Genomic DNA, 19,293 nt, shown 5'->3' with positions numbered 1-19,293 from the left:
TTTGATGAGCTCATGTCTTCATCAGTGGTGAGATTTCTGTGATTCCCCATATGGATTAACAGATGATTGGTTGGTTTGGCACCCAGACCTGTGTTCTTTGTTCGTCGGCGGTAAAACCATGAAATTAGCATTGATATCCCCTCCAAATTTAATGCAACACTAGTGTTACGGGAGGGACTGAGAGAGAAACAAGTATGTACCGAAGAAAGGTGGGGTACCGAGGGGAGAAGGAAATACATGATTTATTTGCCTATTTTTTCTTGGTAAAGAAACGATCGGGGAAGGAAACTAGCACGACCATTGGATGAGGAATGGGTGAGTTGGGAGCACGGATGGGAGCGCCGTGAGGGAGCATGCAAGCCTCATCCCAAAGAGAGGATTTGTGAAATCCTTTGCATCTATTAGTCATAGTAGCAATATCGGAGCGAATATCTCAGTTTTAATGAAATATCTCGGTTTAAATAAAGGGTAAATGAGTGTAAAAATATCACTCATCAGTGTGCCATCAAAACTTCATGCCACTACTAAGTGAGACCCAAAAGATGGGGCGCGACCTAAGTTACCAGGGGCATGCGCTAGAAATGGCATGCCACAAATAATCTCTCATTGTGTGATTCATGCCACTAGCAAGTGAGACCCATAATTAAGGCACAACGTAAGTTAATATGGCCTGCGCCAGAAATGGCACATCGATGATTCACAGGCCGTAGATTCATGTCGTATGTTTGGGACGGTGAGTTTAGAGTTTGTAGAGTCTATCGACGTGCCCTGCTTGGGACAGTGAGTTTAGGGTTTGTAGAGTCTATCGGCGTTACGATGATGACTTCCCTTGATGTTGGGTCCTGCAACGTAATCTTCATCATATCTGATGAGCCCTCAGGTGTCAGCGCGTGGCGTGTGGGGTTTATTGGAATCAATACTTGTAGACATGTGTCTCTTCCGCCCGTCAGGACTTCCTCTCTAGGCAATGGTCCCGATAGAACAACAGCCTTGACGACTTCTTGTCCGCGATCAACCGTGTTAATCTGGCTCGGGTATTGGAGCGTCTTGCGGTGGCACTCCAACCGCCTGTTCAAGAAGTTAGTGCACCGTAAAGATTTCAATGTAATTATTTTATTTTTCAGGGTTTGGTTAACATTTTTATTTTTGCAAAAACTAAAAAAATCCAAAAAAATCCTTACGGTAGCCTTTTGGCTCTCGGGTATTAGTGCTCCTGATGGGTGAAAATAGTTTATTTTTTCCTAGTAATACAAAAAATCAGCCAAAAACCATGCGCATGGGTTGGGGTTGGAAAATGAAAACAAGCAATGGTTGGAAAAGCAAATTCAAATCTATACAAACAAGACCAGACTTCTTATTTCTTCACAAGCCGCATGCGCTAGAATTATCTTATGAAAATTTATCTATTAAAAAAATGCAGATCACCACACATGTGATTTTTTGGTTGTTTATTGCAAGACCGAAAAAAACTGAGAAAATATTTTTGGCAGAACGAGCGGTATTGCCGGAGAGCCGAAGTGATTTTTCGCTTTAAAAACGCAAAGCAATTTAAAACGAGATATAGCATTTAAAGAAAAACTCAATTTAGGAAAAAAAAACGTGCGAGATAACTAACTTATCGGCGTCAAGGCCTCGCGGCGATCTGTACAGCCCAATCAGGCCCAGCCCAGTCTGTACCCTAGACGAGGGAGTCGCTCGACTCCACGATATAAAGGCCTGGCACGCGTGGCCGCTAGGGTTCCTCCTCAGCCGTCTTCGCATCGCCTCGCGCCCGCACCCCAGGAAGGTAAGGTAAGCCGCCCGCCGCCACCTCCCCATCCCACCCCTCCCCCGCCGCCACCTCCCCATCCCACCCCTCCCCCGCCGCCGTGCTCATGCTCCGCTCTTCTTCGCCTCAGTTAGCCGGCGTCGAGCCCCCGCGGCTCCCTCGTTCTTGACGAGATGCCGGATCCGCTCCATGCGCGCGAAATCCCGTGCTTCTCCTGTAGCGTCGGCGTCGTTGTTCATGGCAGTAGCTGTTGTTTTCCTCAGTGATTTGTCCCGTAGCCCGTCCTATTCCGCGGTAGTGTGAAGATCCGTTAGTAGTCCAGATGTGTAGGAGATGTTTATGTTTTGTTGCGCGTGATGATCATGGTTGGTAGATTTGGGCGTCAAATTAGATGCTTGTTTGGGCTTGTGGCTTATCCCTGTTTCCAGTTCATGACGAATCGAGTTAGTGTTCTGTTTATAGTTGTTTCATGTATTTTCATCACATGGTCTGTCGAAATACTGTGCTCGGGAAATGTTGTTGTTTGGATTTCGATTTACCCTTGTGGTAGAAGACGCTCTGAGTTGCTTTAGCTCGGAAAACTAGACTAGTTTCCTCTTCCAACACACACAGCTTGCTTTTCTAATGTCATTGTATTTTCCTATATCGTTTCTCGTTATATCGATCTGAAATCGCTGCTCGTCTGTGTTTGCAGTTCAAGAGGCTGTCCTGAGAAGCTCAAATGGCTCCCAAAGGTAACCTCAAAATGTTGCAGAACTATGTGCCTCCATTTTTTGTTGTTGAAAATGCTAATGCAGACATTTCAGGTGCTTTAGATTTGAGTTCATGTGTAGTTCAAAGTTTGCTTTACATCTCACAGTATTGTGGTCTCACTATTGGATTGGTTAACATGAATGAATGCAGTTTTCACTATTTGGTTGCTCTTGTAAAATGTTTGTTCTTTGTCATACATAAAACTGACAAATTTTTATGGCAAAATTTCTTTTGCCAACTGAATGGTGCTCCAATAGTATGCTCTGCAAATTTCAGTGATATGCTGCAACTTGTTACTCTTTGCCATGTTAAAAACTTAAACTCATGCTTGACTGAATTGCCCCTTTATGATCCAGAAGCTTACTCTCATCTGTCATTCTGTATGTCTTGCTGCGAAGTCCATTAGCTGATTATTGTTTCCATCTGTTACCAGTTGCTGTTGCCAAGAAGGGCGATGCCAAGGCCCAGGCTGCCAAGGTTGCCAAGGCTGTGAAGTCCGGGTCAATCAAGAAGACCGCAAAGAAGATCCGCACGTCTGTGACATTTCACCGCCCCAAGACCCTGTCCAAGGCCAGGGACCCCAAGTACCCCAGGATCAGCACCCCTGGCAGGAACAAGTTAGACCAGTACCAGATACTCAAGTACCCGCTTACCACTGAGTCTGCGATGAAGAAGATTGAAGACAACAACACCCTTGTCTTCATCGTCGACCTGAAGGCAGACAAAAAAAAGATCAAGGCTGCCGTGAAAAAGATGTACGACATCCAGGCCAAGAAGGTTAACACCCTGATCAGGTTAGTATTCTGCTCACATGTTCGTTTTTTGTGCTGCTTGCTTGATCCTCTATGACGTGCAGCTAGGTGACCAACCAAACTTGCAATTTTGCAGGCCTGATGGCAAGAAGAAGGCGTACGTGAAGCTGACACCAGACTATGATGCTCTTGACGTGGCCAACAAGATCGGCATCATATAAGTCAGAGGGACGGTCCTGCAGTAGGCGCTTGTGTCGTGGTTTCTTATGTTATTGGAGTTTTGTAGTTGTTACTTAGCAAAGGGGCTCAGTGGCTCCATTGCCTACCATATCGCCGCGCACTTTCATGAATTTGATGCAATCGAAGTGACTTGTGTTGATGCTAATTTGAGCTTTGCGTTTGGTCTTACCGTATTGGTTGGTATCTTTACCATCCTTCGACTTACCTTATTTCCTGTATAATTTCCAAGTTTTGCTTGTGTGTGTTTGTGTTGAACTCTTTGCTGCTTTGGGCGATGAGACAGAGAGCCGTTTTGTGATGTGATATTGTGATTGACTGGTTGCATCAGTAGCAGAAGCTACCGATGTGGTATCTGAAATTACATGGCATGTTGATGGTTAGGCATACATATGCACAGTTAACAGTCCTACACTGATCACCTGTAATTTTGTTGTTACTTAGCGAAGGGCCTCGGTGGCACCATTGCCGCTGCTTTGGGCGATGAGACAGAGTGATATTGTGATTGACATAAGCTTGCATCTGTAGCTGAAGCTGTGGTATCTGAAACTATCAGGTTGATGATTAGGCATACATATGCACAGTTAATCCTACAAGGGTCAGCCGGAATTTTACATGTCCAAATAAAACTAAGAATCGGCGATGTATAGTGTATCACAGCCGTGCTGGACCTAGCTGTAGCCGAACAACCAAGTCAAATTAGAGATGCTCAACGCGGAGGACGACGCATGTGACGGAAGATTGGCACCGGCGGCGAACCCTGTTCCCAGGCCGGTGCGTGGCTTCCAGACCACGGCAACCGTCACGTCGTCGCACGCATTCTCCCGGCCGTACGCCGCCGAGGCCACGCACAGCCGCTCCACGGCCTCGGCGCACTCCGGCGGCAACCGGGCCCTCGCCACGATGCGCGCGACGGCCTCGGCCCGCCTGCGCCGCTCCATGCCCAGGAACTCGGCGGCGCTGCCGCCCTTGTTGCCCATGAGGACGCGGCGGCGGCCGCGGTCGAGAACGAGGTGGACGAAGAGCTGGTGCTCGTGGAGGTCGGCGGCCAGCGTGCGCCGGCCGGAGGCGCGCAGGCGGACGGCGCCGTGGCAGGTGGAGGCCGTGAGGGCGAAGGCGACGCCGTCGGGGTGGGTCGTCAGGTCCGGCATGGGCCCTTGCTCCGTCGTCGTCGTGGTCGCCGGGACCTCGAGCCGAGTGGTCTGCGAGAGCGTGGCTGGCTACGCGTGATGGAGGGGCTCGTGGCATCGTCCAGGCGAGCGATTAATTAGTTGGCGAGATGCGGAAAGGAGTTATGGTCGGCGTAGTATTCTGTTTTCTAGGTTTTTGGTTTCGGACCCGGGCGCGCGCGCGCGGATACGCGGTATTGGTTACTGACGTGCCATTTCACTTGTTTATTTCCTTGCGCTTTCTCTGGATCTCTATCTCTCTCCGCGGTAAGGTTTCAGTCCTTCACGTTTCCCCCTTCCTCTCTCCATTTTTTTGTTTTATTTATCTCTGATTTTCTTTGAAAACCACATCAGCTATCCAGCCTCTTATTGATTTGTCAAATAAAATTTTAATGTTTGTGCACAACCATACTAATTTGGACACGTAAATCAATAGCTTTCTCACGGTAGATTTTTCATAGCTGTCCAGGAGATTTTGTGCAGCTGCTTTCAAAAATCCACAGCCCAATCAAACACCACCTAAAATATTTATACTCTTGTTGCAACGCACGAGTCATTATCTATAGTTGAATTCCGTCGAGAGCTTGGTTGTTCCTTCAAAGAGTTAAAACACATAATCCACTTTCCATACTTGGGCGTCTCCAACGCCGACACCCAACTGCTTGTATCCGTTCAAAACACAACTGTCTAGACCCTACAAGCCATCCAACGGTGACCCCCATCGGTCAGCAGTCCGGGCCGTCGTTTTCACGCAAACCGGAACCAGACCAGGGGCTTGGCAGGAGTTCGGATACTAGCTATCCACGTAGGTCTCTGACATCCTAGGGCCACCCAAAACTAAGGCAGACCTCGTGCTTTTGTAGCTGATTGCACTGATTTCGCGACAAAATTCCTCACTCTCCTCTTTCATCCCACCGCTCTCACTCAATTCCCGTTCTTATTCGTCATTGCTGACGCATGGACCCGTAAGAGAAGCTGCCGGACACGGCGATGGTGGAGAATCCAGCAATCTAGTTACCAAGAATATGCTCAAGATCGAAGAGAGGAAGGCCATGCTCGAAGAGAAAAAGATTGAGATCGCAGCTGCTTCGGAGGACACAAAGATGTTGACCTTGAAGATGTAGGATTTAGACGACGATGCAAAGATAACCGTGCAAGCCGTCTATTTCAAGATGTTGAAGCGGCAGAAGGATCATTTGGAGAGAGTAAAGAAGGAGGCGGCCGAGACGGTGGCAACGACAGATTGAGCGTGGATGCTCGAATTGCCGGTCAGGCAGAGCATTTTTTGCACGAACTGCTGAACTAATATACTTTTGTGATCGGGTATCTAAAACTATGCATACTTGCCCCTTTTTGATTGTGATCGGGACTGATGTGATCCGGCGCGTGCTATGTGATCGGACGGATTTTGAATTTTAAATTGCCATTACTAGTGGACATTTAGGGGATAGCTTTGGATGGTCGCCTCCCGCATTAGTGTCCATGGACTGGTCCCCACTGGTCCATGGATGGATACGGTGTCCGGTTAGGGAGTCAGCGTTGGAGATGCCTTAAAACTTATGGTAGTCATTGCGCATTGGTTGTTTCCTTCAGGGGTGGACCCATATTGCTTTCTATCATGGGGCAAACCAATGGAGTGGGGCACACTTGCATGAATTCAGACATTTTGACTCACTTAAAAAAATCAAACGAAGTCTATTGAAAATTGAGGATATAAATTTGTTTTCACAGTAAAATAAAACAATCTACATCTCTGATATGATGTCAAAATATATTTTCTGTGATGACCATGTACGATGATTGAAGACTTTTACGGTACCCTCAAATAGATATGAGCATACGTTTTAATTAGGAGGACAAAGGTCTAGATCATTATATACCAGTGCTCAAAACATGAGCAGTATTGGTCTTTGTAATGATTGAATTGGTAGAGTTTGGCACTATCTTTTTTAAGGAATGGGGAAGGGGAGAGGGGGGGTGTAAATATGTTACTCGACAAGTAACCAAGTAGGAGACCGTTTACAAAAAATGATTGTACAGGCACCTGCATGTGAATGGAGGTATTTGCCACGAGTAAGTGATAACCTCAGCACACTATTTTATAAACCAGTAGGTCGAGAGATCTAAGTCATTGACGACTGACTTGAGAGTGGTAGCGCTAAGAACATCTTGGCCCTAAATGGTCTTGGCATTCCTTGAGTCTCCAACTTTTCACAGGATCAAAAGTAGGATGGATGGCCAATAGGACTAGTCTAACCCTGGCGTCAGCTGACGACCCCAAAGATCCGCCACAACGTTGGTGGGCAGACACCGATGTCTTGGCAGACTCTACCGGAGAAGGGACACTTGATGGATATGATTGGAGTCCTCTAGCTCATGGTGACATCTTGAGTTGTTTGAGATGTTCTTGTGAGCAAGATCACCCTAAAATTAAGGCGGACACGAAACAGAAGTCAGGCGAAGATCTTGTTCATGTTTGAAACCCTTGTTTTCAAGATGTGTGCATAGGAGGTTCCACCCTTCTTGCGCATGATGAGGTGGTAGGCAAGCATTGCGGAGAAGGTCCTTCCCGAGTTGAGGAAGCGTGAGCATGGTTATGCCAACGACAAGAAATCTTGCAAGAAGGAGGCAATCAATTAGGCTAGTCACCGGCGGAGCTATGTAGAAGTCCGAGGGGCCATGGCCCCCAGCCCCAACAAGATTTAATTTTTATGAGGTGCTAGCTAGTATGCCTTAATCCCATGTTTGCACGCATGCATATGCCCATCATCTTCAACTTCACGCATACACATCTCGGCTGCCGCGAAGATCCTGTTCATGTTTGAAACCCTTGTTTTCAAGATGTGTGCATAGGAGGTTCCACCCTTCTTACACATGATGAGGTGGTAGGCAAGCATTGCGGAGAAGGTCGTTCCCCAGTTGAGGAAGCGTGAGCATGGTTATGCCAACGACAAGAAATCTTGCAACAAGGAGGCAATCAATGAGGCCAGTCACCGGCGGAGCTATGTAGAAGTCCGAGGGGGAGATGGCTCCCAGCCCCAACAAGATTTAATTTTTATGAGGTGCTAGTATGCCTTAATCCCATGTTTGCACGCATGAATATGCCTATCATCTTCAACTTCACGCATACACATCTCGGCTGCTGCTTCATCTCCTTGGGCATTGCTACTCAGGCGCTCGACTGCTCCATTTCATCCGACATGACTGCCGCCACACAGGCTCGACGCTGACTCACGAAGAGCTCCAATTCTGGGCCACGCGTGTAGCCGGCGACAGCGCCGTGTAGGGAGGACGACCAGGCTGATATGTAGAACCTCCATGGTTTGGTAATGACACGTTGAGATTTGAAGGCTTAACAGTATATGCATCCAAGTAGACAAGATGTATGTTTTGGTCTAGTTTTTTTAGTATACATGTACTTTGCAACCAATATAGGTAATGTAAATATAACTTTGTCTTAAGGCTACAAGTTCTAGTTTATTGCCAGAAATTTTTTTTGCGCCCCCTCTCCCCACGCATTTTTGTCAAGCTCCACCACTTAGGCCAGTGGTTTGGTCCTCGACTCCTCATAGCACCATAATTAGGTGTAGGAGGCGATCGTTAGATCCGACGTCAATGACACAAATATAAGGTTGAGGGAGGGGAAGAGCATTGGGTAGTGTTAATGTGGTCGAAAATGAGTCGTCGAAACCATGCCAGGTGGTGCAACTGGGTTGTTGCATACACTCCATTTATCAGGGATGCATGAGGACGTCCGCGATCATTCGCGCCTTCAAAAATAAACCAATATCTGTTGCTCTTCTAAATGTGCTAATACAAATATCCTCAACGCGGCTGTCGTTGACTTTTTTAAGAGGAAATATTTTTTTAGAGGACTGTTGTGGACTTAGTGGACTTGTTCAGGGGCGGAGCTCTGTTGGGGCCAAACTGGGCCATGGTCCGTCCAGGTTTTTTGCACTTTTAATTTTACCTATGCATCGAAGCAAAGCCCACCTGCAGCCCAGTAAGCATATGATCGATCCAAAGCGCTCGAGGTCTCTCAGTCGCAAGTCGCCATGCTCTCTCGCACCCAGCCGGCACGAGCTCCTGCTGTTTCTCACGGCTGCAGCAGGCAGGAGGCAGAGACATCGACGAATCAAGCAATCACTCCATCTAATTTCCTTGCAATTACGATTAAGCAAGAGATCACAGCTAATCTAATTTGTTTTCCCAAATACTGAGTTCAACGATGTAGTCAAATACATCATATAGTCCTGGTTAGATAGTCCGATTGTTCCACTCAATTGAGGGGCATGAATTAGATGAAAATAGTACTACATTGTACATCTAATTTTCCTGCAATTGCTTCATTAGATATCCTGATTTTCCACTCAATTGTTCTTTGCATTTTACAAATCACAACATATATTTGGTAGCCAAATCACAACATATATTTGGTAGCCATAAGCAATGGTAAGCAAGCTCACTCACACCTAGAGAAAAATTGATTTGGTTTTCAAAAGAAAAAGGATCATTTCAAAATTCACTTGATATATACATATATTCTCACTCCATCTTGTAATCCTGTTTTACAGACTAATGAGTATGACTCAGATTTTTTTTTTTGAAAAAACAGTGCTCTTCCTTTGTTTGGCCCGCCCAACATTTTCTTTGAAGCTCCGCCACTTGTTCACTTGCATCCCTATGATGTAACCTCCGAGCAAGAACCACATTTATGCATGTATGTATGCGACTTGTATTTTCTTTTTTCGAAAGAGATATGATTTACATTTCCTGATTTTAGTCGACATGTTACCTTTTTTGAGATGGAGATGTTTTTTGCTTCAACGGGAATCCCGTTAAGGACAGAAAATTGATGATAGCTCATCGCCCCATACCCAATGCCTTCCATCTTAAACCCCTCTCCCCTCCAAAGTCCAAACCACCCGAACTTCCCTAACAAACTTCCACCCTCGATTCATCTCGGCCAGAAGCTCGTTCTTGGCGGCAATGGCAACGGCCGTGCGGAGTCTGCCGCCGGGCCACGCGTTCGAGCCCAGCGGCCACCAGATCATCACGCAGTACCTCGCACCCAAGGCGCTCCGGGGCGACGCCACCCCGGGGCACGTCGCGGAGGGCGTGGACGTCTTCGCCGCGAGCCCCCCGGCGCTCCCCTTCCACCCCAGCAGCAGGCGGCGGCACGGGGAGGCGTGGGGCTACTTCTATGGCGCCCAGGCCAGCGGCGACGCGCGGCCGGCGCCGGGCGGGTGCTGGGCGCGGTACGGCCGCGAGAAGGGGTACGTGCACGGCGCCGGCGCGGCCGCGGAGGCGGTCGCGTTCCGAAGCAGGTTCGCTTTCCACGTGCCGCGGAAGGGCTGCGACGGCGGGGCGGCGTGGGCGCCGACGCCGTGGCTGATGAAGGAGTACCGGCTCAACAAGGGCGCGGCCGCCTTCCGCGCCGCGCAGCCGGGCCCCAAGGCGAACATGGACTGCGTGGTCCGCAAGATCTTCACGAAGCCGGTGGTGGCGGCCCCTCCGCCGCCGGCTTGCAGCTCCGACGAGGAGGACTCCAGCGGCCCCGACATGGACGAGGAGGACGACGGGTGGTACGGCGAAGAGGACCGGAAGCGCGTCGGCTGCTCCATCGAGGGCCCGCCGAGGAAGCGCGCTCGACCTAGCTGATGATGCCGACCGAGCGCGCACGGGTGTGGGGATTGTGATCCATCCGGACGACTGGCTCGTGTCTCGCCGCGTTGCATCGGTCATGAAAACAATCCAGGATCGCTGCTGCGTTTATCCTTCGGAGAGCTTTTGATTTACAGTAACAGTACATGGGTTTCTGTAGTTGCAGTCATCACCAAACCCGTAGTTGAGAGAAACTGGTAGAGCCGAGAATCTGAATCTGTACGTATCTTGCATTGGTTCTGTAACATTTTGATCTGCTTGCTCTTGTACGAATAGTTCAGGAATCATATGCTTCAGGGTTGCAGTTCTCTTGGATGTTGAAGTAGCAGCTTGTTTGTAAGAGAGTTTTTCACTTATCAATTCTCATGTTGATGCAGAGTAAAACCCCCTCTGTCCCCAATCAACTCTCTGCTAAGTAATCCTTCCTTGTACAATTGCAGAAATGTGATGCTGGTCACAGAGGGAACTGTCTTCTGTGACCACCTCATCATTTTCCTGCAACACATTGGTTGCGATTTCAGAAATTGCAGAAATCAGCTACTCGTTGGAAGATTTCTTTTCCAGAATCTTCTCGTGAGCATATGCATATCCAATTGCAGAAATCTTCTCATCAATCCACTGCAACAATCTTTCGGTTGCGATTTCTTTTCCAGAATCTTCTCGTTGGAATGAAGCATTAAGGAGTAAGTATCAGCAAGGAATTAATACACTCCCAGGCCCAGCTAATCAGCTACTCAAATAACTTTTCCGAATGCATCCAGTGAGCATATGCATATCCAAGTTCTGAATGCACTTGACAGTTCAAAACAATTATGGCGTGATCCTCAAGTCAAAAAGAGAACAAAAAATGTAAACAAAATTACTCGTGCATCACAAGCCAAGCCTCCGTCCAAACTTCTAACTCATGTGGGAAATCATCCTAGCGAAATCAAGTCAAAGGAGACGACTAACTCAGTGACTGCGTGGCTCATCGGGTTCAGAAGCTTCTGCGGGGCTTTGCTTTCGCGCTTGCAGTAGGCGGCGCAGCCTTGTTGGGGTTGTCCATCACCCCCAGTTCCATGGAGGCCTTGCTCTTGCGCTTGCCGTGCGGCCCGTCGTCGGCTCTGGACGGGTCAGGTGCCGCTGGCGCCTTGTGCTTGAACCGGACCAGCAGGATGGTCATGTTGTCGACCGACGGTTGCGGTGGCTCTACGCACATGTCAAGGATGGCCTCGCAGTTCTTCCCAAGGTCCATCCCCTGTGTGTGCATGTGTGTGTTGGTCACAGCAATACATATGTCAAGTTAAAGGGGAATTTGATGAGCTAAACAGGCAGACATGCTGGTGAAACAAGAAGAAATGCTCACAGATTTCATGTTGTTTCGTATAATTTCAACCAGGCCCTGGTTTAGCACGACGTCCCTGCAAAAAACGAGAGGTGTGTGAATTTAGAGCAAAAAGCTGGTTTCAATATGATATTTTCACCGGTTTCCACCGAATGTTTGTTTCCATATGATATTTTCGCAATTTAGATAGAGCAAAGAGCTGGGAGATAGATAAGTTATGTCAGTGAGTATGTCCGGGAAGGCAGAGCACAAATTCCTAGCTACACTTCACCATGTTTCCTTCACTGCCAACAACATGCAGGCCAAAAATTCTAAGATCCAGGTTCTTCAAAGTAGGTTCTTTATTATAAAGATAAGGCAGGCATATTTCAATATCTTTTTCCAACCAACTGACCAGGTTAAGTTCATATTCATGCATTCAGGTTAACATTTTTCTGGAAAAATTATGAAGTACTCCATACTAGCACAACAAGGGATCAGCAAAGATTCCGGTATTCTGTACCTTCAGCAAATCATACAACAATGATATGTACACGGTGATGATGCAGCTTAGCCCAAAGCAAAGCAAATTTAACTGAACCCAAATCTACAAAATTCTTCCTTGGTAAAGACTACTAACTATATCTCGAGAGAAACGCGACTGTTGAAACTAACTGTCATTTCGAGTCCGTGTACCATGTATGAAACTAATCATAGTCATCACAGCAAACAATAATTGATCAAAGCTTCAACAGTAATATATATTTAGTTGAGGACTTACCAGACTCCATCACATGCCATAACAAGGAACTCAGTTTCATCAGTTATGTTCTCCTAACAGCAAAAGGGTCATTTTCCATTAGACCGTATCTAGCAGGACAAACATACAGATTTTTATGACAATTCAGTAACTCACTACGCGAATCTCAGGAGAACAAGTCAGTGCTTGTAGTGCAGGGGTCAGCCGGCTATTGCTTTTGTACCTCATATCACCTGAAATGCAAGCAAAATGCCAATTACAATGTGATAAACTCAAAAAACGAACATACAAGATAAAACTGTACCGATCGATCTGGAGACCGCGATTCCACCATCGATGCGACCTGCTCCTCCAGTAACTACAACAGAGCGTCCTGCGTTCTCTATTCTCCGTCTTTCAGCCGGCACACTCGGTTTGTGATCGGTGGTCAAAACAGTTGCCTTAGAACACAACAAAGATAAAACCAGGCACTATTAGGGGTCACAGTTATAACAAAATACTGCACGGATCGGGTACCAGCCAGACACCGAGAAGAGAAGTACCTGACCGTTCCTTGAGATTACGCAGCGACAATCACCAGCATTCCCAACAATGATCTGGTTGCCTCTGATGAGAGCCACACAGGCGGTACTTCCTACGTCTGCTGGCCCGGGGCGTCTCTGCAGACAAATAACTCAAGCTGAAGTAAACAATAGGTGTTTTCATAACATGAGATTTCTACATACAAATAACTGGAGGGGATGTGTAAAAAATAAAAAATGAGATATGACCTTCACATTTACACAAGCACAACCGAGCAACATATCCTTGACAGTCGAATTCGTATTGGCATTATTAGCAGGGCTATACTCAAATAATTCCCTCCGTCCCTCCTCTGTCATCATCATCTGATCCATTCTGCAACAGTCGAGTAGCAACAGCGATTACAAATGTGACACAAAACTATATACTCCTGGTAGTATCGGCAGAAAACTCCGGGAGAAACCGCGTAGCCTCAAAGAACTCATAGGATGCATGAATTGCTTAGCTACTAAATAACCTGAAGAACGCGCTCTCCACCGCAATACGCAGACTGTCATTGAAGTGTGGATGCTTCTGGACCTCAAGATGGAAGTGTTTCGCACAGAACATTGATACAGCAGGTCCTGTATCAAGAAACATTTCAGATGGTAGTAAATGGCACGCACTTCTTGCAAAAAGGGCAGGATGTGAAAGGATTTATGTGAATTCCAGGAGCTAAATCTGTATCATGCATATATCTGAATTCTGCTTTTCGCAGGAGGATGGGACTGAATAGTGAATGCCAACCTCCATGGCCATCATAAACACCAAAGAACGATGTGGCGGTGGAAATATCAAGATCTCCAACAGCTGCATGCTGGGGAAAAAGAAGACCAGGAAGTTAGGCCTTGGCATTTCACCAAAGATAAACCATGTATCAGGATGGTTTTTACTCACGGCATCTTCCATGTTGGCACGGTAACCTTGCATGGACGACACTGCGTACTCGAGCCTGTCATTCTCCCCCCTCTCGGTGGTCTTGGACAGCACCGGCTCCCTGCTGATTGTGCTCATGCCGGAGTTTGCCTGCCTGAAAGATCACAGCAGCATGGATGAAAAATCTTGCAGGAGTAAGAAAGAACTCGAGAGCAAACCGATGGTGAGTGAGATGCATGCAGATGCAGATGGCATAAATACCAGAAGAGAAAGCAATGAATAAAAATCCAGACGAGACATCACCATGCGTTCTTCATGGCTTGGTGGTGGCCGCCTCGTCCTTCTTCCTTCTCCGTCTGCGACGCATGCACGATGGAGCAGCAGCCGGAGCCAGAGAGGGTCCGGGAGGCCAGGTCGGTTGCGCCTGTACCTGGCACCAAATGCATCCGTCACGTCTGCAACGGCGGCAGGAGGGGACTTGGGAAAACATTTCAGGCAATGCTCAAATTGGGACCGGGCGGAGGCAGGATTCGGACACGGGAGGGGCCAACAAAGAGACGGCGACGGGCGATCACGGATGAAATGGGATGTATCAAGTGCCAATGTTTGGCAATGGCATTGCAGGTCGTCAGAATGTAAGATCTCTAACCTTTTCCCCGTGTGCGAGTAACTAGGGCACTGGCATTGCCGCATTGCGCAAATGGCGGCGCGCATTCATACCTTGGCGGATGATCCGGCGGTGCGGTCGAGCGGCGGCCGGCGGGAGGCAAGGCGGCGATCAGAGGCGGCCGGCGATCAGAGGAGCCGGCCGGGTGCCCTGGTGGAGACGAGTGGCGGAGGAGCAGACACAAAACGATCTACGACCCCGGATTGCGTGGCACTTGCGATCGACTCTTTTGTTGGACCCACATGGGCCTCTCTCTACCTGTACCCCCCACGAGGGAGGGCTTCACTGCTCTGGCGTGTACGCCTGAAACGGATTTATTGCAGGCTGAATTGGGCAACTCGCCGTCTCACTTACATCTCCACCAGATACCGCTCTTCTTTCTTCGTGCATCGTTTTTCTTTCTTCCCCACGAAGAAAGAAAAAGGTGATCTCGTCCAGGGGCGTTTTCTTCCACTGCCGTCCCTCGGCGGCTCCCCACCGCCGAGGTCGTCTGTGTGTGTTTTTTTTTGAAGGGGGGGGGGGGGGGGGGGTAGCTTTTGATTTTAGTCTCTAGTAGTTTAGGATTTTGGGATGTTTATCGCTTTGGCCTCGGCGGCGGCAATGGCAGCGCTGAATAAAGAAGGTTTAGACCCTTCCCCGACAAGGCATTAGGAATGGGCGATACCCGCGCATGCAGTTAGGCGATCGCCTCGCCGCCGCCACCGCCGGCCGCCGCGCCCGCTGTGTGTGGCCTTCCTTCCGCGTCCAAGCCCAGGCTGGTCGTCGGAACAGCAGCGGCCATGTCCGCAGACCGATCGCTTGGCCCCCAGGTGCCCAGCGTCCCAGCCGCCTCCGAGTCAAGATCGGGTTGCCCTAACCCCCGTCGCAAGGAAACTCACCTAAACGACTCCATAAAATCGTCTAGGGTTTCGGTGGGTCTACCAAAACGACAACGCAAGCCGCCAGATCGGAGTCCTGAGATCTCCACTCCGCCGTCGCCCGCTAATATGTCGCCGCCGTCGCACGAGTCAGGAAAGAAGCCGCTGGCGGCCATGGCGAACTCGGAGGAAGGTGGGGGCGCATACGGGGCTCCCTCTGTGGATGCTGCTCGCCCGAAGCCTACCTCCGAGGGATCCGAGGCTGCTGCGCGGATCAACCCACGGCTGCAGACGCTGACTATATGGAACCAGTTGGAGACAGCGGGGTCGGCGGGCACGGCGAGGTCGGCGCCGGCGGCTCGCGAGCGCAACAGCCGGGATGAGGAAGGCCCAGAGGCTTTCAGAGAAGGAGAGGATCCCGAGGAGGATGCCGAGCTTGTGGAGGTCGACTTGGAGGGAGATGGTGTGCTACAGGCTCAGGAGCACCCATGGACTGTGATAATGCTTGTGTACTCCTTGGATCGGCCATCCCCTAGTACTCTGTTTGAGAATATTGCAGATGGTTGGAGGTTGAGGGAGAACTTTGATTATGCTTACCAAGGTGACAACAAATATCTCGTGCACTTCGGCTGCGAGGCCATGTCTCGTGTCCTAGGGGGAGGGCCATGGCAGTATGAGCACGATCCGCTGCTGATTGAGGCGTATGATGGTATGAGGCAAGTGTCAGACTACAAGTTGGACAAGATGAGAATCTGGGTGCGCATCCTCGATGTGCCCATGAACTAGAGGACGGAGACTGTGGTAAAAGCACTCTGCGCCAACTTAGGAACAATTTTGCAAATGGAGCTCGACGAGAAGACAGGCAACTACGTGCGTGTCCGGGTGGCCGTTCCGGTGTACCGGGCGCTTGAGACATCTGTGGCCATGACTGCCAAGCTGCAGGAGAAGAAAACAAGGGTTGAGTTCCAAATTCAGTATGAAAAACTGCCAGACTTCTGCTACACATACGGCTACCTCGGACATAAGGAGAAATCGTGTGGCCGGAAGGTGAAAGGAAGGCCTCCATCTGGCAAGTATAGCGACAAACTCAAATGTTCTCCACCACGCCGCTTTGGGAGGCAGTCCGGAACAGTGAAAGCGAAGGTCAACCCGATGGCTTACCGCGGCCTTGATTTCTCTTCAGAGAGCACCGGGTCATCGGCCCGAGGCCGAGGTGGACGAGGCGCGCGGCGCCCGGAAGGCAGCGCGGCGAGGCGTCAGCAACATGCAGCAGATCACAGCTCCGGAAACCCTGCCGTTGATGCAATGCTAGCCGAAAAGATGCAAGCCATGTCAGGAGGCAGCAAGGGTGCAATGGAAGATCGCCATGCACATGCAGACGCTCACGTGCATGTTCAGGTACAGGAGCACACCTCCAAAGGCACACAACACTCGGACTACTCCCAGCCGAGGAGCTCGGATATGATCCCGGCGCTGCGTAATCTTTCTCAGGAAGTGAATATGGACGACGTAGACCTCTCTGATGGCGTCTCCGCTTTGGGCAAGCGTGCCGCTGCTGGTGATCAAGTCGCTGCTGCTGGCGGGGAGGAGGCTAGCAAGGCTTTGGTGATTTATGCTAATACGTCCAGTACGGACGAGCTTGTGGTTCCAGGTACGCCAAAAAAGCGCAGGACACTGGAGTCTCTAGACGGGCAGCAGTCTCCGCGTGGCGATGGGATGATGGAACAGGACATGGTGGACGGAACTAGTACCATGGAGGCAGTCGGCCCAGGGGCCGCCGACGAACTGACGGGGCGGCGGAGCCCCGTCAGGAGCAATGAATATCCTAAGCTGGAACTGTCGAGGGGGTGGGAACTCTCGGACAGTTCGTGATCTTGTGAGTCTAATGCAGGCTCAGTCCCCTAATACTGTTTTTCTTTGTGAGACTAGGCAGTCTAAGAATAAAATGAAGAGGTACCGTGCTCGGTTAGGTTTAAGAGGTTTTGATGCTTTCGATTGGGTCTTGCTTTGTATTGGCATGAGTCAGTGAGTCTTGATGTAAAAGAAATAAATGAACGATATATTGATGTGTATGTAACTGGTGCGGAGGGTGAGCCACCCTGGCGGCTCACCTGCGTCTATGGTGAGCCCCGAACGGAGGACTGTCATCGCATGTGGTCCCTCCTCCGTAATCTCCACCAGCAGACCAGCATGCCTTGGGTCGTGGTGGGTGATTTCAACGAGGAGATGTGGAGTTTTGAGCACTTCTTCGACACACCGCGCTCGGCAGGTCAGATGCTTGATTTCCATGATGTTCTTGAGGTTTGTGGTCTGGGCGACCTCAGTTTTGCAGGTCTCCCACACACCTTTGATAACCGGCGAGGTGGACGGGCAAACGTCAAGGTTCGCCTTGACCGTGCTGTGGCTAACAATGCTTGGAGGGATATTTTCGCCCATGCAAGGGTGGAGCATTTGGTGGCGCCAAGCTCCGATCACTTGGCCATCCTCCTCAAGTGCGCGCTAGAGGAGCCGCGCCAACGGGAAGGCAGAAGGTGCAGACAGCACGAAGTTATGTGGGAACGAGACCCCTCCCTCCCTGAGGTAATTATGAACACTTGGACTGAGTTGGGCTCTATGTAAATCTTGGTGATGTTGCTTCTGGACTAGGGAATATGATGAAAAAACTGCAAGAGTGGAGTCGAAAAAAGTTTGGAAATGTCATCCGTGAAATTAACAAGTCCCGCTCTCGTCTCGAGGAGCTTATGTCTATGAATGCAGATAGAAAGGACATACAGGAGGCGACTGACAGGATGAACGAGCTGCTCTATAGGGAGAAGATGTTGTGGATGCAGAGATCCCGCATTGCATGGCTGCGGGAAGGGGACCGCAACACCCAGTTCTTTCATTGAAAAGCAGTTTGGTGCGCATGCAAAAACCGTATTAAAACTCTCATTGATGATGATGGAGTCACACATCAGGACCATGCATCTATGGCGGCCATGGCCACTTCTTATTTTGCCAAACTATTTGCTGCTGACCCCTCTCTTTGTGCGGATCCAGTAATTGATCTAATTAAACCACGTGTGTCTGACCGCATGAATGATGGACTGTGTGCAGAGTTTTCAGACAAGGAAATTGCTGATGCTCTGTTTCAGATTGGACCGCTAAAGGCGCCGGGTCTGGATGGCTTCCCCGCGCGCTTCTTCCAGCGTAATTGGGACGTGATGAGAGAACAAGTAATTGCAGGGGTCAAGGAATTTTTCCGGACAGGTATTATGCCTGAGGGGGTGAACAACACGTCCATTGTTCTCATCCCGAAGGTGGATAACCCAGAGAGGCTCACGAAGTTCCGCCCAATCAGGTTATGTAACGTCATCTACAAGGTGGTGGCAAAATGTCTAGTAAACCGGTTGAGGCCTATTCTGGATGATATTATCTCCCCTGAGCAAAGCGCCTTTGTCCCTGGACGTATGATCACTGATAATGCTTTGATTCCGTTTGAGTGCTTTCATTTTATTCAGCAGGAGAAAGACCCAAATAAAAGTTTCTGCGCGTATAAACTGGACCTCTCCAAAGCATACGATAGAGTGGACTGGATATTCTTGGAGCGAATGTTGAAAAAGATGGGTTTCGCTCGCCGGTGGGAGGACTGGATTATGGCTTGCGTCACCTCGGTGAGATATACAGTTAAATTCAGTGGAACCCTTCTGGAATCGTTCGCACCATCGCGTGGGCTACGGCAAGGTGATCCTTTGTCCCCGTTTTTATTCCTATTTGTGGCTGACGGTCTATCTGCTCTCTTGAAAGAAGGAGAAGAAAAAGGTGACTTTACCCCGCTAAAAGTGTGCCGCAGAGCCCCAGGGGTGTCTCATCTTCTGTTTGCAGATGATACATTACTGTTTTTTAAAGCAGAGGAGGAAGAAGCCCAAAAGGTCCAGGAAGTGCTA

The 19,293-nt window shown here is 49.3% G+C and overlaps 4 protein-coding genes across 5 annotated transcripts; 3 read left to right on the top strand and 1 right to left on the bottom strand.

Annotated features, from left to right (window-relative positions):
* Window positions 1-1,676: 1,676 nt before the first annotated feature.
* On the top strand, window positions 1,677-3,658 carry LOC125538939 (large ribosomal subunit protein uL23). Of its 2 annotated transcripts, none has more exons than XM_048702254.2 (4): window positions 1,677-1,786; window positions 2,463-2,502; window positions 2,955-3,315; window positions 3,410-3,658. In XM_048702254.2, the coding sequence occupies exons 2-4, from the start codon at window positions 2,490-2,492 to the stop codon at window positions 3,492-3,494; spliced, it is 459 nt and encodes a 152-aa protein (XP_048558211.1). In that variant the 5' UTR covers window positions 1,677-1,786; window positions 2,463-2,489; the 3' UTR covers window positions 3,495-3,658. The 2 variants fall into 2 exon arrangements, with proteins under 2 accessions (XP_048558211.1, XP_048558210.1); XM_048702253.2 differs by having other exon boundaries at window positions 1,690-1,791.
* A 5,922-nt stretch (window positions 3,659-9,580) lies between these two features.
* Window positions 9,581-10,897, top strand: LOC147986035 (NAC domain-containing protein 67-like). The gene has a single exon (XM_087544418.1). It carries the CDS (start codon window positions 9,669-9,671, stop codon window positions 10,338-10,340), a length of 672 nt encoding a protein of 223 aa, XP_087400544.1. The 5' UTR covers window positions 9,581-9,668; the 3' UTR covers window positions 10,341-10,897.
* A 178-nt stretch (window positions 10,898-11,075) lies between these two features.
* Window positions 11,076-14,847, bottom strand: LOC125533698 (putative protein phosphatase 2C 42). Its single transcript, XM_087544417.1, has 12 exons — window positions 14,564-14,847; window positions 14,147-14,273; window positions 13,865-13,997; window positions 13,715-13,784; window positions 13,446-13,551; window positions 13,177-13,303; window positions 12,949-13,065; window positions 12,711-12,846; window positions 12,563-12,639; window positions 12,428-12,480; window positions 11,689-11,743; window positions 11,076-11,580 (listed from the first exon to the last, which is right to left on the bottom strand). Exons 2-12 carry the CDS (start codon window positions 14,158-14,160, stop codon window positions 11,320-11,322), a joined length of 1,149 nt encoding a protein of 382 aa, XP_087400543.1. The 5' UTR covers window positions 14,161-14,273; window positions 14,564-14,847; the 3' UTR covers window positions 11,076-11,319.
* Window positions 14,848-17,557: 2,710 nt separating this feature from the next.
* LOC147986034 (uncharacterized) lies at window positions 17,558-18,255 on the top strand. The gene is made up of 2 exons (XM_087541842.1): window positions 17,558-17,699; window positions 18,014-18,255. The coding sequence occupies exons 1-2, from the start codon at window positions 17,558-17,560 to the stop codon at window positions 18,253-18,255; spliced, it is 384 nt and encodes a 127-aa protein (XP_087397968.1).
* Window positions 18,256-19,293: the final 1,038 nt, after the last annotated feature.

This window comes from Triticum urartu, chromosome 2A (assembly GCF_056163025.1).
Source record: "Triticum urartu cultivar PI428250 chromosome 2A, HENAU_Tu73, whole genome shotgun sequence".
In the NCBI taxonomy this organism is placed as follows: Eukaryota; Viridiplantae; Streptophyta; class Magnoliopsida; order Poales; family Poaceae; genus Triticum; species Triticum urartu.
Note: the sequence above shows the minus strand (reverse complement) of the source record. Positions and strands in the feature narration are given on the sequence as shown.

Bases quoted from the DNA above. Each gene is read 5' to 3' on its own strand.
- LOC147986035 (XM_087544418.1), top strand. From the start codon at position 9,669: ATGGCAACGGCCGTGCGGAGTCTGCCGCCGGGCCACGCGTTCGAGCCC.
- LOC147986034 (XM_087541842.1), top strand. From the start codon at position 17,558: ATGCCTTGGGTCGTGGTGGGTGATTTCAACGAGGAGATGTGGAGTTTT. The intron at 17,700-18,013 runs GTCTCCCACACA...CTTCTGGACTAG, and splicing joins GGGCGACCTCAGTTTTGCAG to GGAATATGATGAAAAAACTG.
- LOC125538939 (XM_048702254.2), top strand. The intron at 3,316-3,409 runs GTTAGTATTCTG...GCAATTTTGCAG, and splicing joins AAGGTTAACACCCTGATCAG to GCCTGATGGCAAGAAGAAGG.
- LOC125533698 (XM_087544417.1), bottom strand. The intron at 13,304-13,445 runs GTTATTTAGTAG...CGACTGTTGCAG, and splicing joins GTGGAGAGCGCGTTCTTCAG to AATGGATCAGATGATGATGA. The intron at 11,744-12,427 runs GTAAGTCCTCAA...CGTTTTTTGCAG, and splicing joins ATGGCATGTGATGGAGTCTG to GGACGTCGTGCTAAACCAGG.